The 15,071-nt window shown below is 46.3% G+C and overlaps 1 protein-coding gene across 2 annotated transcripts in view; it reads right to left on the bottom strand.

The window, feature by feature from the left end:
• The window catches only part of LOC137374015 (coiled-coil domain-containing protein 9-like), a 386,016-nt gene that overhangs the window by 17,733 nt on the left and 353,212 nt on the right, over positions 1-15,071 (bottom strand). Inside the window, exon 15 of one of the 2 annotated variants that reach the window (XM_068039777.1) lies at positions 13,140-13,237. The exons of the other annotated variant lie outside the window; for it this stretch is intronic. Coding sequence (XP_067895878.1) covers positions 13,140-13,237 — 98 coding nt within the window. The remainder of the gene's footprint in view (positions 1-13,139; positions 13,238-15,071) is intronic. 2 annotated transcript variants of the gene reach the window in all.

The following is a 15,071-nucleotide window of genomic DNA, read 5'->3' as shown; positions in this document are numbered from 1 at the left end:
AGAGGATCAGAGGGACCTTGGTGTACTTGTCCATAGATCACTGAACGCAGCAGCACAGGTAGATAAGCTGGTTAGGAAGGCATATGGGATACTTGCCTTTATTAGCTGAGGCATAGAATGTAGGAGCAGGGAAGTTATGATGGAGCTGTTTAAAACACTAGATAGGCCACAGCTGGAGTACTGTGTACAGTTCTGGGCACCACACTCTTGGAAGGATGTGATTGCACTGGAGAGGGTGCAGAGGAGATTCACCAGGATGTTGCCTGGGCTGCAGAATTTCAGCTGTGAAGAGAGACTGAAAAGGCTAGGGTTGTTTTCCTTAGAACAGAGAAGGCTGAGGGGGAACATGATTGAGGTATACAAAATTATATGGGGCATTGATAGGTTAGATAGGAAGAGACTTTTTCCCTTAGTGGAGGGGTTAATAACTAGGGGGCATAGATTTATGGTAAGGGGCAGGAGGTTTAGAGGAAAAAAATTTTCACCCAGAGGGTGGTTGGAATCTGGAACACACTGCCTGAAGGGGTGGTAGAGGCAGGAACCCTCACAACATTTAAGAAGTATTTAAATGAGCACTTGAAACGCCATAGCAGCAAGGCTATGGACCAAGTGCTGGAAAATGGGACTAGAATACTTAGGTGCTTGATGGTCGGCACGGACACGATGGGCTGAAAGGCCTGTTTCTGTGCTGTATAAATCGATGTTCAGGAGCACCATGCTTCCTCAAGCTGCTCAGCTGGTGTGTTTGCTGGTGGCTGCAGACCTGGAGGCCTGTCAGCTGGATGTCAAGCTGCACCCATCTTGCCAGAATGAAGGTGGTCATTGAACCTCTTGCAGCACTGCGTCCAGGTCCTCCTCACAACTCTGCGGCTGCTCACTTGCACTACCACTTCCAGCCAGGCCTACTTGATCTGGTTGGGTGGCCTTCTCATGACACTCTGCGGAAACAAGATTTCTCGATCATCTCTCACCACCTCTAGCATCACCTCAAGGGTGGCAGCACTAAACCTTGGGGCTGCCCTGCCATGGGAGTCTGGCCTCTGCCTTTCCTGCTCCTCGCTTCTCCCTGCCATAGCGTTTCAATATGACAGCCACAATAATGACTGCCATCATCCCCTTAAATCAGGCCATCACTTTCAGTCTCCCGCCCTCTTCCCGCCAAACCCATCCTCCAGGAAAATCGCATCCTGTGATTGCTTCCCCCTCAGAGCATGGTCAGGACCCGAAAATGGTACTGACATCAGGCTCCCAACCCCAAAAGGAAAAATCCAGCCCCTGGTCTCAGTCAGGGTCATGGCAGGAGTACCTCAGCCAGCCTCAATGCCCAAAGCTGAGGGAGTATTCCCAATTCTAATGGGTTTAGTGTGATTATTCCCCCATCTTAAGACATGGGTTGAGACGTAGGAGACAAAAAGTAGGCATAAAGGGAATGCACAATGATCGCTGGAATGTGACAAGCTGTGCTCCCAGGGATCTGCACCAGGGCTCAGCTTTTTATCATATAGGCCAATGACGTGAGTGAAAAAGCTGTATTGCAGATGACTTTAAGGTAGAAAGAACAGTAATTGTGTAGATGGGAGCAGGAACTTATAAAGGGACATAGACTAACAGGCTATTTTCTTAACGGCTAGAGACTGTGGAGAACTAAAAGGGATCTGAGTGTCACTAACAGCTAGAGCACAGCTACAAACAGTAATCAAAAACGTTAAGGAAATGTTGACCATTATCTCAAGAGTATTGGAATACAAAGGGGAGAAAGTTATGCTTCTATTGTACAAAGCCTTGGTCAGAACCCATCCGAAGCAATGTATTCGGTTATGGGCAATGCACCTCAGGCCTCAGGAAGGATAGTTTAATCTTGGAGGGGGGTACAGTGCAGATTCATGATGCTAGTGTTTAAAGGGTTAAATTATGAGGACACATTGCATAAACTTGGCTTATATTTCCTTGAGTTGAGATGGTCGAGCAGTGATCTAATTGAGGTGATTAAAATAGGATGGATACAGGGGAGTGATTTTTAACTTAATGACACGTTGGGAGTGGAGGGATCCATGTAGCATCGGGAAATCTGGACCAAAGTGCAACACATCTCTGAGTGGCTTTTTAACCCAGCTACTGCACTTGCGTCTGACTTCTGGGTTTACCGATCACAAGTTGATTTCAACTGTACTGCTTAAAAGGACACTGCAAGGATGGCAAGGAGTAGAGAGAAAACAGGGAATTATAGACTGGTTAGCCAGACATCAGTAGTGGGGAAAATGCTAGAGTCCATTATAAAAGATGTAATAGCAGAGCACTTGGAAAACAATGACAGGATCGGACAAAGTCAACATGGATTTACAAAAGGGAAATCATGTATGACAAATCTACAGGAATTTTTTGAGGATGTAACCAGTAGAATTAGATAAAGGAGAACCAGTGGATGTGGTGTATTTGGACTTTCAGAAGGCTTTCGATAGGGTCCCACGTAAGAGATTAGCATGCATAATTAAAGCACATGGGATTGGGGGTAAGGTACTGACATGGATAGAGAACTGGTTGGCAGACAGGAAACAAACAGTAGGAATAAACGGGTCTTTTTCCGAGTGGCAGGCAGTGACTAGTGGGGTACCGTAGGGATCACTGCTAGGACCCCAGCTATTCATAATATATTTTGATGATATCTTCTTTCTTCTTTGGCCTCCTTGTCTCGGGAGACAATGGGCAAGCGCCTGGAGGTGGTCAGTGGTTTGTGGAGCAGCGCCTAGAGTGGCTATAAAGGCCAATACTAGAGTGACAGACTCTTCCACAGGCGCTGCAGATAAAAATTGGTTGTCGGGGCTGTTACACAGTTGGCTCTCTCCTTGCGCTTCTGTCTTTTTTCCTACCAACTGCTAAGTCTCTTCGACTCGCCACACTTTAGCCCCGCCTTTACGGCTGCCCGCCAGCTCTGGCAATCGCTGGCAACTGACTCCCACAACTTGTGATCAATGTTACAGGACTTCATATCGCGTTTGCAGACGTCTTTATAGCGGATACATGGACGGCCGGTAGGTCTGATACCAGTGACGAGCTTGTTATACAATGTGTCCTTGGGGATCCTGCCATCTTCCATGCGGCTCACATGGCTAAGCCATCTCAAGCGCCGCTGACTCAGTAGTGTGTATAAGCTGGGGATGTTGGCCGCCTCGAGGACTTCTGTGTTGGAGATGCGGTCCTGCCACCTGATGCCAAGGATTCTCCAGAGGCAGCGAAGATGGAATGAATTGAGACGTCACTCTTGGCTGACATACGTTGTCCAGGCCTCGCTGCCGTAGAGCAAGGTACTGAGGACACAGGCTTGATACACTCTGACTTTTGTGTTCCGTGTCAGTGTGCCATTTAGCCACACTCTCTTGGCCAGACTGGACATAGCAGTGGAAGCCTTTCCCATGCGCTTGTTGATTTCTGCATCGTGAGACAGGTTACTGGTGATAGTTGAGCCCAGGTAGGTGAACTCTTGAACCACTTCCAGAGCGTGGTCGCCGATATTGATGGATGGAGCATTTCTGACGTCCTGTCCCATGATGTTCCTTTTCTTGAGGCTGATGGTTAGGCCAAATTCGTTGCAGGCAGCCGCAAACCTGTCATTGAGATTCTGCAGACGCTCTTCAGTGTGAGATGTTAATGCAGCATCGTCAAAGAGGAGTTCCCTGATGAGGACTTTCCGTACTTTGGTCTTCGCTCTTAGGCGGGCAAGGTTGAACAACCTGCCACCTGATCTTGTGTGGAGGAAAATTCCTTCTTCTGAAGACTTAAACGCGTGTGAGAGCAGCAGGGAGAAGAAAATCCCAAACAGTGTAGGTGCGAGGACACAGCCCTGTTTCACGCCACTCAGGATAGGAAAGGGGTCTGATGAGGCGCCGCTATGCTGAATTGTGCCTTTCATATTGTCATGGAATGAGGTGATGATACTTAGAAGCTTTGGTGGACATCCGATCTTTTCTAGTAGTCTGAAGAGACCACGTCTGCTGACGAGGTCAAAGGCTTTGGTGAGATCAATGAAAGCAACGTAGCGGGGCATCTGTTGTTCGCGGCATTTCTCCTGTAACTGGCGAAGGGAGAACAGCATGTCAATGGTGGATCTCTCTGCTTGAAGGACACACTGTGCCTCAGGGTAGACACACTCGGCCAGCTTCTGGAGCCTGTTTAAAGCGACTCGAGCGAAGACTTTCCCCACTATGCTGAGCAGGGAGATTCCACGGTAGTTGTTGCAGTCACCGCGGTCACCTTTGTTTTTATAGAGGGTGATGATATTGGCATCGCGCATGTCCTGTGGTACTGCTCCCTCGTCCCAGCACAGACAAAGCAGTTCATAGAGTGCGGAGAGTATGGCAGGCTTAGCACTCTTGATTATTTCAGGGTTAATGCCGTCCTTCCCAGGGGCTTTTCCGCTGGCTACAGAATCAATGGCATCACTGAGTTCCGATTTTGTTGGCTGTACGTCCAGCTCATCCATGACTGGCAGAGACTGGGCTGCATTGAGGGTGGTCTCAGTGACAACATTATCCCTGGAGTACAGTTCTAGGTAGTGCTCAACCCAGCGGTCCATTTGCTTGCGTTGGTCAGTGATCGTGTCCCCTGATTTAGATTTGAAGGGGGCGATCTTCTTGATGGTTGGCCCAAAAGCTCTCTTAATGCCGTCATACATTCTTCTAGATGAGGGAATTAAATGTAATATATCCAAGTTTACAGACGACACAAAGCTGGGTGGGAATGTGAGCTGTGAGGAGGATGCAGAGAAGCTCCAGTGTGATTTGGACTGGTTGAGTGAGTGGGATAATACATGGCAGATGCAGTATAATGCAGATACATGTGAGGTTATTCACTGTGGTGGCAAAACCAGAAAGGTAGATTATCTGAATGGCAATAGATTGGGAAAAGGGGGAAGTGCAGCGAGACCTAGGTGTCCTTGTGCACCAGTCGCTGAAAGTAAGCATGCAGGTGTAGCAGGCAGTTAAGGCGGCAAATGGTATGTTGGCCTTCAGAGCGAGAGGATTCGAGTACAGGAGCAAGGATGTCTTGCTGCTATTATACAGGCCTTGGTGAGACCACATCAAGAGTATTGTGTGCAGTTTTGGTCTCCTATCTGAGGAAGGAAGTTCTTGCTATGGAAGGAGTGCAGTGAAGGTTAACCAGACTGATTCCTTGGATGGCAGACTGACGTATGGAGAAATTAAAAAAACATTTTTTTTAAAATTCATTTATGGGATGTGGGCGTCACTGGCTATGCCAGCATTTATTGCCCAACCCTAATTGCCCTTGAGAAGGTGGTGGTGAGCTGCCTTCTTGAACCACTGCAGTCCATTTGGGGTAGGTAGACCCACAGTGCTGTTAGGAAGGGAGTTCCAGGATTTTGACCCAGCAACAGTAAAGGAACGGCGATATACTTCCAAGTCAGGATGGTGTGTGACTTGGAGGGGAACTTGCAGGTAGTGGTATTCCCATGTATTTGCTGCCCTTGTCCTTCTAGTTGGTAGAGGTCGCGGGTTTGGAAGGTGCTGTCGAAGGAGCCTTGGTGCGTTGCTGCAGTGCATCTTGTAGATGGTATACACTGCTGCCACTGTGCGTCGGTGGTGGAGGGAGTGAATGTTTGTAGATGGTGTGCCAATCAAGTGGGCTGCTTTGTCCTGGATGGTGTCGAGCTTCTTGAGTGTTGTTGGAGCTGCATCCATCCAGGCAAGTGGAGAGTATTCCATCACACTCCTGACTTGTGCCTTGTAGATGGTGGACAGGCTTTGGGGAGTCAGGAGGTGAGTTACTCGCCTCAGGATTCCTAGCCTCTGACCTGCTCTTGTAGCCACGGTATTTATATGGCTACTCCAGTTCAGTTTCTGGTCAATGGTAGCCCCTAGGATGTTGATAGTGGGGGATTCAGCGATGGTAATGCCGTTGAATGTCAAGGGGAGATGGTTACATTCTCTCTTGTTGGAGATGGTCATTGCCTGGCACTTGTGTGGCGCGAATGTTACTTGCCATTTATCAGTCCAAGCCTGAATGTTGTTCAGGTCTTCCTGCATGTGGACATGGACTGCTTCAGTATCTGAGGAGTCACGAATGGTGCTGAACATTGTGCAATCATCAGCGAACATCCCCACTTCTGACCTTATGATTGAAGGAAGGTCATTGATGAAGCAGCTGAAGATGGTTGGGCCTAGGACACTACCCTGAGGAACGCCTGCAGTGATGTCCTGGAGCTCAGATGATTGACCTCCAACAACCACAACCATCTTCCTTTGCGCTATGTATGACTCCAGCCAGCGGACGGTTTTCCTCCTGATTCCCATTGACCTCAGTTTTGCTAGGGCTCCTTGATGCCATACTCGGTCAAATGTTGCCTTGATGTCAAGGGCAGTCACTCTCACCTCACCTGGGTCGATTTAGGTTTGTATTCGCTAGAGTTTAGAAGAATGAGAGGGGATCTCATAGAAACCTACAAAATTCCAACAGGACTGAACAGACTAGATGCAGGAAGGATGTTCCAGATGGTGGGGGAGTCCAGGACCAGGGGTCACAGTTTAAGGATAAGGGGCAAGCCACTTAGGACTGAGATGAGGAGAGATTTCTTTACCCAGACAGTGGTGAACCTGTGGTATTTTCTATCACTGAAAACAGTTGAGGCCAAATCATTAAATATATTCAAGAAAGAGTTAGATATAGTTCTTAGGGCTAAAGGGATCAAGGGATACGGGGCGAAAGCAGGAACAGGGTACTAAGTTTGGATGATCAGCCATGATCTTACTGAATGGTGGAGCAGGCTCGAAGGGCCGAATGGCCTACTCCTGCTCCTATTTTTCTATTTTCTATGGCAGTTGATGGATTGTGGAGATGGGGGAGCAAGAGAAGTTAAGTGTCATAATGGAGTCTCAATGTAGCATGTCTGTGTCTCGCTTCAGCGATGTCTTCCTGGATCTAATGCTGCAATCTGTAAGGGCCAGTAGGAGGTACATCAATGGGAGGAAGATACTGCCACTGAAAGCAAGAAGGTGTGGCTGGCAATTGCTCCGGAGGTGACCAGCAGAACAGTGGTGCCACAATCGTGGATTCAGTGCCGAATGAGGTTTAATGACACATTCAGGCAGGAAAGTTGAGTACTGAAGCATTTTCAACTAGCTCTGATGAAAGGTCACAGACCTGAAACATTAACTCTGTTTCTCTCTCCACAGATGCTGCCAGACCTGTTGAGTATTTCCAGCACTTTTTTATTTTACTTTCAAATACATCTTGATGTATCACTCCAACCCCCTCACTCTGCCTTCTCAAGCCCCTCTTCCACATCACTCTTCACAACAACTTACCTCGCTGATGTACCCTCTCTGTCTATGCGCTCCCTCACATACCCCCATCTGTCCATCTACCTCCGACATTCACCCTCTTAATGCAAAGTTATGCCTCTCCATCAAAGTCACCAATGTCTGTTCATTCATCCGTTCGCTACATGCCATTACCCTCACTCAGAGGTCTCTTCTTTGCCTTCTTGCAGAAGAGAGCACAACACTAGGGAGAGGCAGAGAATTGGAGGTGGTCCTCACGCTAACATCTGCACTGGAGATCAGCGGAGTCTCAGTGTGTCAGGCGATTGGAGATAGAGCTGGTGACAGAATTAAATATCACACAGACATGTGACATACAACACTCACTATTGTTGATTTGATGTCAGCAGCCAGTGAAATAGGATTATGTGCATAATGATTAAGTAAAATATTCTTATCTTGACAGTTCTAATTCATACCTTCAACCTCCCACAGGACCAACAAACATACTGCAGCTGGTGGTCCAGGACGACGATGATAATTCCTTAGAGGAGGTCACACACTCTGAATGTGCACTGTCACAAGAATATTTCAGACCATGCACCAGCTCAGAAACTCACACTTTGGTGGGACCAGTAAGGAAGATAATTGGGTTTTCACCCAGTGTGTCTCACATCACAAATGAGCAAGAGCAGATGTTGGAGATAGGGACACAGTGGAGAGTCCACAAGGGAGGATGCAGGACACTGCAAGCTCTGCTCGGTTGGACAAAGATGTTGAACCTCACAGGTCGTGAAAGGGATATTTCTGGAGCAGCAGCAAAGAATGTGCAATGTACTTGCTGGCTTTCTAGCCATGCAGTGCAGGTTTGCAAAGAGATTGGAGGAGTCCATCTAAAGCATGAATGGAGTGATGTCACGGGCCTTTGCAATGATGTTTTCGTCCATGGAAAGAGTGGCCACCTGCATGGAACATCAAACAAGTACATGCAGGCCCTCATCAGTGCCTTGCACACCGTGAATGCCACCTTAAATAGGATTGATGAAACCCTAGCCTTTTCCATTCATCGCCCCCAATGATTTGCTGCAAAGTGCTAGGAGGAAGTGCTCAAGCAGCTCATTGCTAGCAGGAAGTGCGGGTGGGCCGTGGAAGTAGGGACCCTACTGAAAGCATTTCTACTTCTCACATGTTGCCTGTCCCGCCCATGTCAGCACTCCCAAAATGCTGTCTCATGTCTCAATGGCCGAGTCTCCCCTGCACAGGTGCAGATGGAGCAGTCTTTGGCAGAGTCCTCACATGCTCCAAAACCCAGAGGATGATGGCCCAGAGCATCACAGCAAATCAGCGCAGGGATCTGAGCATCCTGTCTCTATTTCTGTTGAAGCCACAGGGGTTGCACCATGTAGCAGTGCTCAGGGTAGTGTCCCAGGCCCAACCATCTTCAGCTGTTTCATTAATGACTTTCCCTCCATCATAAGGTCAGAGGTGGGGATGTTCGCTGATGATTGCACAGTGTTCAATACCATTCTCAACTCGTCAGACACTGAAGCAGTCTATGTCTCTATGCAGCAAGACCTAGACAACATCCAGGCTTGGGCTGCTAAGTGGCAAGTTACATTCACGCCACACAAGTGCCGGGCAATGACCATCTCCAAAAAGAGAGAATCCAACCATCTCTCCTTGACATTTAACAGCACTATCATTGCTGAACACTATCAACATTGTGGAGGTTATCATTGATCAGAAACTGAATTGGACCAGCCATCTAGATACTGTGGCTACAAGAACAGGTTAGAGGCTGCAAATTCTGTGGCGAGTAACCCACGTCTTGACTCCCCAAAGCCTGTCCACCATCTACAAGACACAAGTCAGGAGTGTGATATAATACTCTCCATTTGTCCAACTGAGTGCAGCTCTAACAACGCTCAGGAAGCTTGACACCATCCAGGACAAAGCAGTTCGCTTGATCGGCACCCCATCCACCACCTAAACATTCACTCCCTCCGCCACCGACATGCAGTGGCAGCAGTACCTTCCAAACCTGCGACCTCTTCCACCTAAAAGGACAAGGGCAGCAGAGGCATGGGAACACCAAGTTCCACTCCAAGCCACACACCATCCTCACTTGGAAATATATCACCGTTCCTTCACTGTCGCAGAATAAAAATCCTGGAACTCCCTGCCTAAAAGCACTGTGGGTGTATCTGTACCAGATGGATTTCAACGGTTCAAGAAGGCAGCTCACCACCACCTTCTCAAGAGCAATTAGGGATGGGCAAGAAATGCTGGCCTTGCCAGCAATGCCAACATGCTACGAAATAAATACAAAACAATACTTGTTTACATCACTTCCCTGCCTAGCCCATTTTTGCCTGCTGCCTAGCAATGTGCTTTCTCACTTGTGATGGATGGTAAGACAAGACTCAATGTGAGCAATGGGTGGCTCTAAAAGGGATGTTTGGTAGATTGCAGGACTGCTTTGTGTTGCAGGAACCCCAGGGAGTTGGGAGGGATGGGAGGGGTTGTGGTTAGTGGCTGCCAAATGGGTGCACTGGTGGAACTTAACTGAATCTCGCCATTGTGAGTGTATCCCAGGCATCCTGGGCAGCAATGTGCACTGTTGCTGGTGCATTGGCCACATCCTTGCAGACAGCCGGTAAGCATGCTTTGAGGTACAAAGAGATTAGGGAGAATAGACCAGACCAGGACGAAAGCATCATGGCAGCTACATGGGAATACTGCACACATCTACCTGATCATCATTTTGTGATTGTATACTTGCTGTATGGTGATGGTTCATGAACATTCCTAGGTGATTTGGCAGTGCATTGATTGTCACATATGTGCAGTCAATGATGCCCTGCACCTGTGGGACGTTAGCCAGAGACGCAAACCCAAGCGCCCGGTCATTTTGACTGGTATCATCTGTGGAAAAGTATACGTGTTATGATCCTGTAGTTTTTTTTCCCCAGGAAGTATGCAGTGTGCCTGTAAGGCTGTAACAGGATCAGTACTGCTTTAAGGCAGCAAGCTCCAGGGACTGAGTCAAAGAATGCATTCTCGTTGCTGTAGGATACAGCCACTCAGGACCAAGGACACGAGATATAATGTTGCCGATTGACATTTGAAACTAGGTGAAAAACTGGCTTTTGAGACACAATTAACAGAGTTACACACACAGACTGTCTGCCAGCATATACTGAAGGAAAAGAGAACTCTCTCTCAGTTTATTTGTTATATTCTCAGAATTCTGATGTCAAGCCAGATTAATTTCTTAAAAGAAAATAACCAAATTTCTTTAACTACTTAACTGTAATTGCTGAAATTAATCGCTGGAAAAGAGCATCAATTCAACTGCTGAATTAGACTACAGACTGTTCTACAGTTGAAGAACCTATTTTCCCCCATCGGACAGCTGTGAGGACTTCAAGCGACCTTAGACTGTTCCACGTTCGAAGAGTCCACTTCGGCAGAAGCGTAAATCTGCAAGGGCACTAATTTTTCTATTTTAAATGTTGTTATATCCTTGCAGTGTTTAAGAATTTAGTTTTTTCTAATTAAACAGTTAATTTGTTGAGCTGAAGACACGTGGTTTGGTTTGCCTCACTTGGGGGTTAATAGATGGTCAATTTGGCAGTGTTTTCTTTAATTTGGAAAGTTTAAAATGATATGTTAGGCGATCTGTGGAGGGGCGGGACTGAATCAACAGTGCGTTTCTCCCACCACAATCAGAATCATATGTTTTGATTGGGGGCTTTGACTAGAGCGGTCGGTCGTAACATATGTAATTACCTGTGCTGGAAAACATGTTTATCAGTCACCTGCGTAATGCACTTGTGGACAGTCGACTGCGAGGTCCTGCAAATGTTGCCAGCTGATCCCTGGAAGGAGCCTGAGGCAAAGAAGTTGAGGGCAGTGGTTACTGTGACAGCCACTGGTAATGTTTGGCCTCCAGGTCCACTTGGCAGCAGGTCTTTTTCCAGCAGGCTGCAAATATCTGGAAGCACCAGACATGAGACCCAGAGCCTCTGAGACACTAGTGTTCTGACATGTCCAGGAAGTTGACCTTCTATCTGTACACCCTACGTTGTAGATATTGCCTCCTGTAAACTGAACCTCTCTGCTCATCTCCTCTCTCCGAGGAGTGGGAGGTCTGTGAGGATAAGGCGGCTGTTGGTCTTGCTGTGGTCTCCCTGCTGCTGGCCATCTTGGTCCTCATCTGAGGTCCAAGCTAAAACAGTATGAGCAGCACCCATACTGACCTGATTTAACACAGCTGCAAACTGATCAGCTACACAAACTATCCAAATAGTTAAAAAGACCTCCAAAGTAGTAGAAATCACCTGTAAAGTAGTGAAACTAACCTGTAAAATCACGAAAGTAAACTTTCAGAACATTTCACACAATTAGGCAAGAAAACAGCTGAGAGATTTCAGGACTTATGGGAATTTTTGCCTGTCATTTCTTCAGCCCCCTCAATTGCTGTTGCATTCTTACCTTGTTTTCACTGGCAAGTTCCCAGCAAGCTCAGGAAACCTGTGCACCCACCATTAAACCCCAAAACCCCTGTTACGTTAGCTCTTAATAGCTATTAAATATTTAAATTGCCAAACCGCTTCTCCCAAGGAAGTTGCTCATGCACAGCCGAACATACTGGAGTTAAATGTGGAAGGTGGCGGGTTGGAGCCAGCTTCCTGATGCATTGTCGATTTCAGCACTCTTAACACCCCATCCACTCTTGTCCCTGGTGAAGGAATCCAGAACAAGCGGGCACAGTCTTAAAATTAAAACTAGGCCATTCAAGAATGAAAACAGGAAGCACTTTTTCCCACAAAGGAGTGCAAATGTGGAATTCTCTACTCCAAAAGGCTGTGGGTGCTGGGTCAATAGAAATTTTCAGGAGTGATATTAACCAGGGAAGTGTATCAAGGGATATGGAGCAAAGACAGGTAAATGAAGTTGAGGTACAAATCAGACATGCTCTGACAAAATGGTGGAAAAAGCTCCAGGGGCTGATGGTTTACTGCTGTTCCTAAGGGCAAAGGGACCATCAACATTCAGAGTCAAGCCTTGTATAAGAACAATGATCACTTGGGTCAAATGATCAAGAAGTCAACACATTCATAAGGGATGGGGAGGGGGAGAAATGGGCAAAATTAAAAATGAACATTTCTACAAATATAAGTCAGGTATATTTGCTGTACTACTTTTGCACCCACTCGAAAGAATGTTGCAAAAAGATTTAGTACTTAAAGGGTTATCATTCAAGTAGGTGCCAACCTGTAAGTGTGCTGGCTTGATAATCTTCTTAAACCAGTCCAAAGATCTAGTAATTAGATTTCAATGCCTGTGTTTTTGAAGGAGAATGGTCTTGTAGTTAGGCGTAACACTACAGTATGTATTTAAACAGCCAATGTTAAAAAAAGGAAAGAGAAACTAAACAATAAATTAGTATTGTTTCACAGTTAATTGGTGGCACAGTGGCGCAGTGGTTAGCACCGCAGCCTCACAGCTCCAGCGACCCGGGTTCAATTCTGGGTACTGCCTGTGTGGAGTTTGCAAGTTCTCCCTGTGTCTGCGTGGGTTTCCTCCGGGTGCTCCGGTTTCCTCCCACATGCCAAAGACTTGCAGGTTGATAGGTAAATTGGCCATTAGCAATTGCCCCTAGTATAGGTAGGTGGTAGGGAAATATAGGGACAGGTGGGGATGTGGTAGGAATATGGGATTAGTGTAGGATTAGTATAAATGGGTGGTTGATGGTCAGCACAGACTCGGTGGGCCGAAGGGCCTGTTTCAGTGCTGTATCTCTAAACTAAACTAAACTAATTCACAGAACAATTCTCTGAAAAAAATTTTGCTTAATCATACCATCATCCCAATTATAGCATTGGCAATGTCTAAAATGGCAACATCAGGTGAAATCTTTGTACTTGGCTTCAAAGCAACAGCTGAATCACTAGGTGCCCCTGAAGAAAGACAAAGTTGCATGTAAATGTACATTAGACAGGTGGTTGATGCCCTTTAAAAATAAACTGATGCATCAAATCAATGAGAACATTAATAGAAAGACTGTCTCATGTGATCACTGACGAATGAGTCACATGCCTCAGTGGAAGAGGAATTAAAAAATATACACAATATTTTGTTATGTTAGTCACCATGGGAGAGTTGGTGAAGAAATGGAGCAATTCATCATATCGCTGATGTTCCAGAAATTATTGGCCAGTGGCTCAGAGAACAAATAAAACAAAACACGTACAAAGTACTAAAATAAAAGCAAAATACTGCAGATGCTGGAAATCTAAAATAAAAACAGGAAGTGCTGGAAATACTCAGCAGTTCAGGCAGCATCTGTGGCAAGGGAAGCAGAGTTTCAGGTCTGTGACCTTTCATCAGAACTGGCAAAGGTTAGAAAATATAATAGGTTTTCAGCAAGTGAATGGGGAGGGGGGCGGGGGGGGGGGGAGGGTGTATGATAGGGCAGGAGAGATTAAATGACAAAGCTGTCATGGGTCAAAGGCAAAGGGTGTTCTAATGGTTGTTGTGAAAGACAAAGTATTAGTGCAGAGAGAATAAATGGCAGAATAATGAACAGCTCTGCCCAAAAGCACAATATGAAAAACCAAGTTTAAGGCAGGCACATAGTTAAAAAATAAAATAACAATTTTTTTTTTTTTAAAAGGCCAGTCATGCTCTAAAATTAATAAACTCAGTGTTGAGTCCGGACGGCTGTTGAGTACCTAATCGAAAGATGAGGTGCTGTTCCTTGAGCTTGTGTTGATGTTCACTGGAACACTGCAGCAGGCCAAGGACAGAAATGTGGGCATGGGAGCAGGATGGTGAGTTGAAATGGCATGCAACTGGAAGCTCAGGTCATGCCCACTCGATCCCCATAGCACTGCAAGTTTATTTCTTTCAAGTGTTTAGCCAATTTCCTTTTGAAATCATCGATTGTTTCTGCTTCTAGCACCCTTGTGGACAGCGGGTTCCAGGTCATTAACATTCACTGCGTAAATAAGTTCTTTCTCACATTCCCCCAGCATCTCTTGCCCAAAACCTTCAATCTGTGTCCCCTAGTCCTTGTACCATCAGTTGATGGGGACAGTTTATCCTTACCTAACTTATCTAAGCCTGTCATAATCTTGTACACCTCTATCAAATCTCCCCTCAATCTCCTTTGCTCCAGGGAAAACAACCCCAGCTTTTTCAACCTAATGTTGTAACTAAAATCCCTCATCCCTGGAACCATTCTGGTAAATCTCCTCTGCACACGCTCAAGGACCCTCACATCCTTCCTAAAGTGTGGTGATCAGAACTGGATGCAATACAGTAGTTGAGGCCTAACCAGTACCGTATAAAGGTTCAGCATAACTTCCCTGCTTTTGTACTTAATACCTCTATTTATGAAGCCCAACATATCATATGCTTTGCTAACTACTCTCTCAATATGTCCTGCCATATTCAAAGAGGTAGAGTTTCCTCTAGGTGAAATCTGCCAAACCAGCACAAAAGATCAGGGAATTTTAAATGCGAGTTACATCAAGCGTAAATACAGTTTCTGTGATCTTTAACGCAGGTTTAACAATTATGCTGCTTTAAACTAGCCTCACTCTTGTACCGAAATAAGGAGGATGGCAAAGTCCCATCTGAGGAGGGTTTTCAAATTGAGCTTCTGGTCAGAATTTTAACTGTCAAGGAGAGGTCATAGCGTTAGACAGCAATGAAACAGGCCCTTCAGCCCACCGTGTCCGTGCCGGCCATCAAGCACCTATCTATTCTAATCCCATTTTCCAGCACTTG

Source organism: Heterodontus francisci, chromosome 9 (assembly GCF_036365525.1).
Source record: "Heterodontus francisci isolate sHetFra1 chromosome 9, sHetFra1.hap1, whole genome shotgun sequence".
NCBI lineage: Eukaryota > Metazoa > Chordata > Chondrichthyes > Heterodontiformes > Heterodontidae > Heterodontus > Heterodontus francisci.
This window is presented reverse-complemented; position numbering and strand designations above follow the sequence as displayed.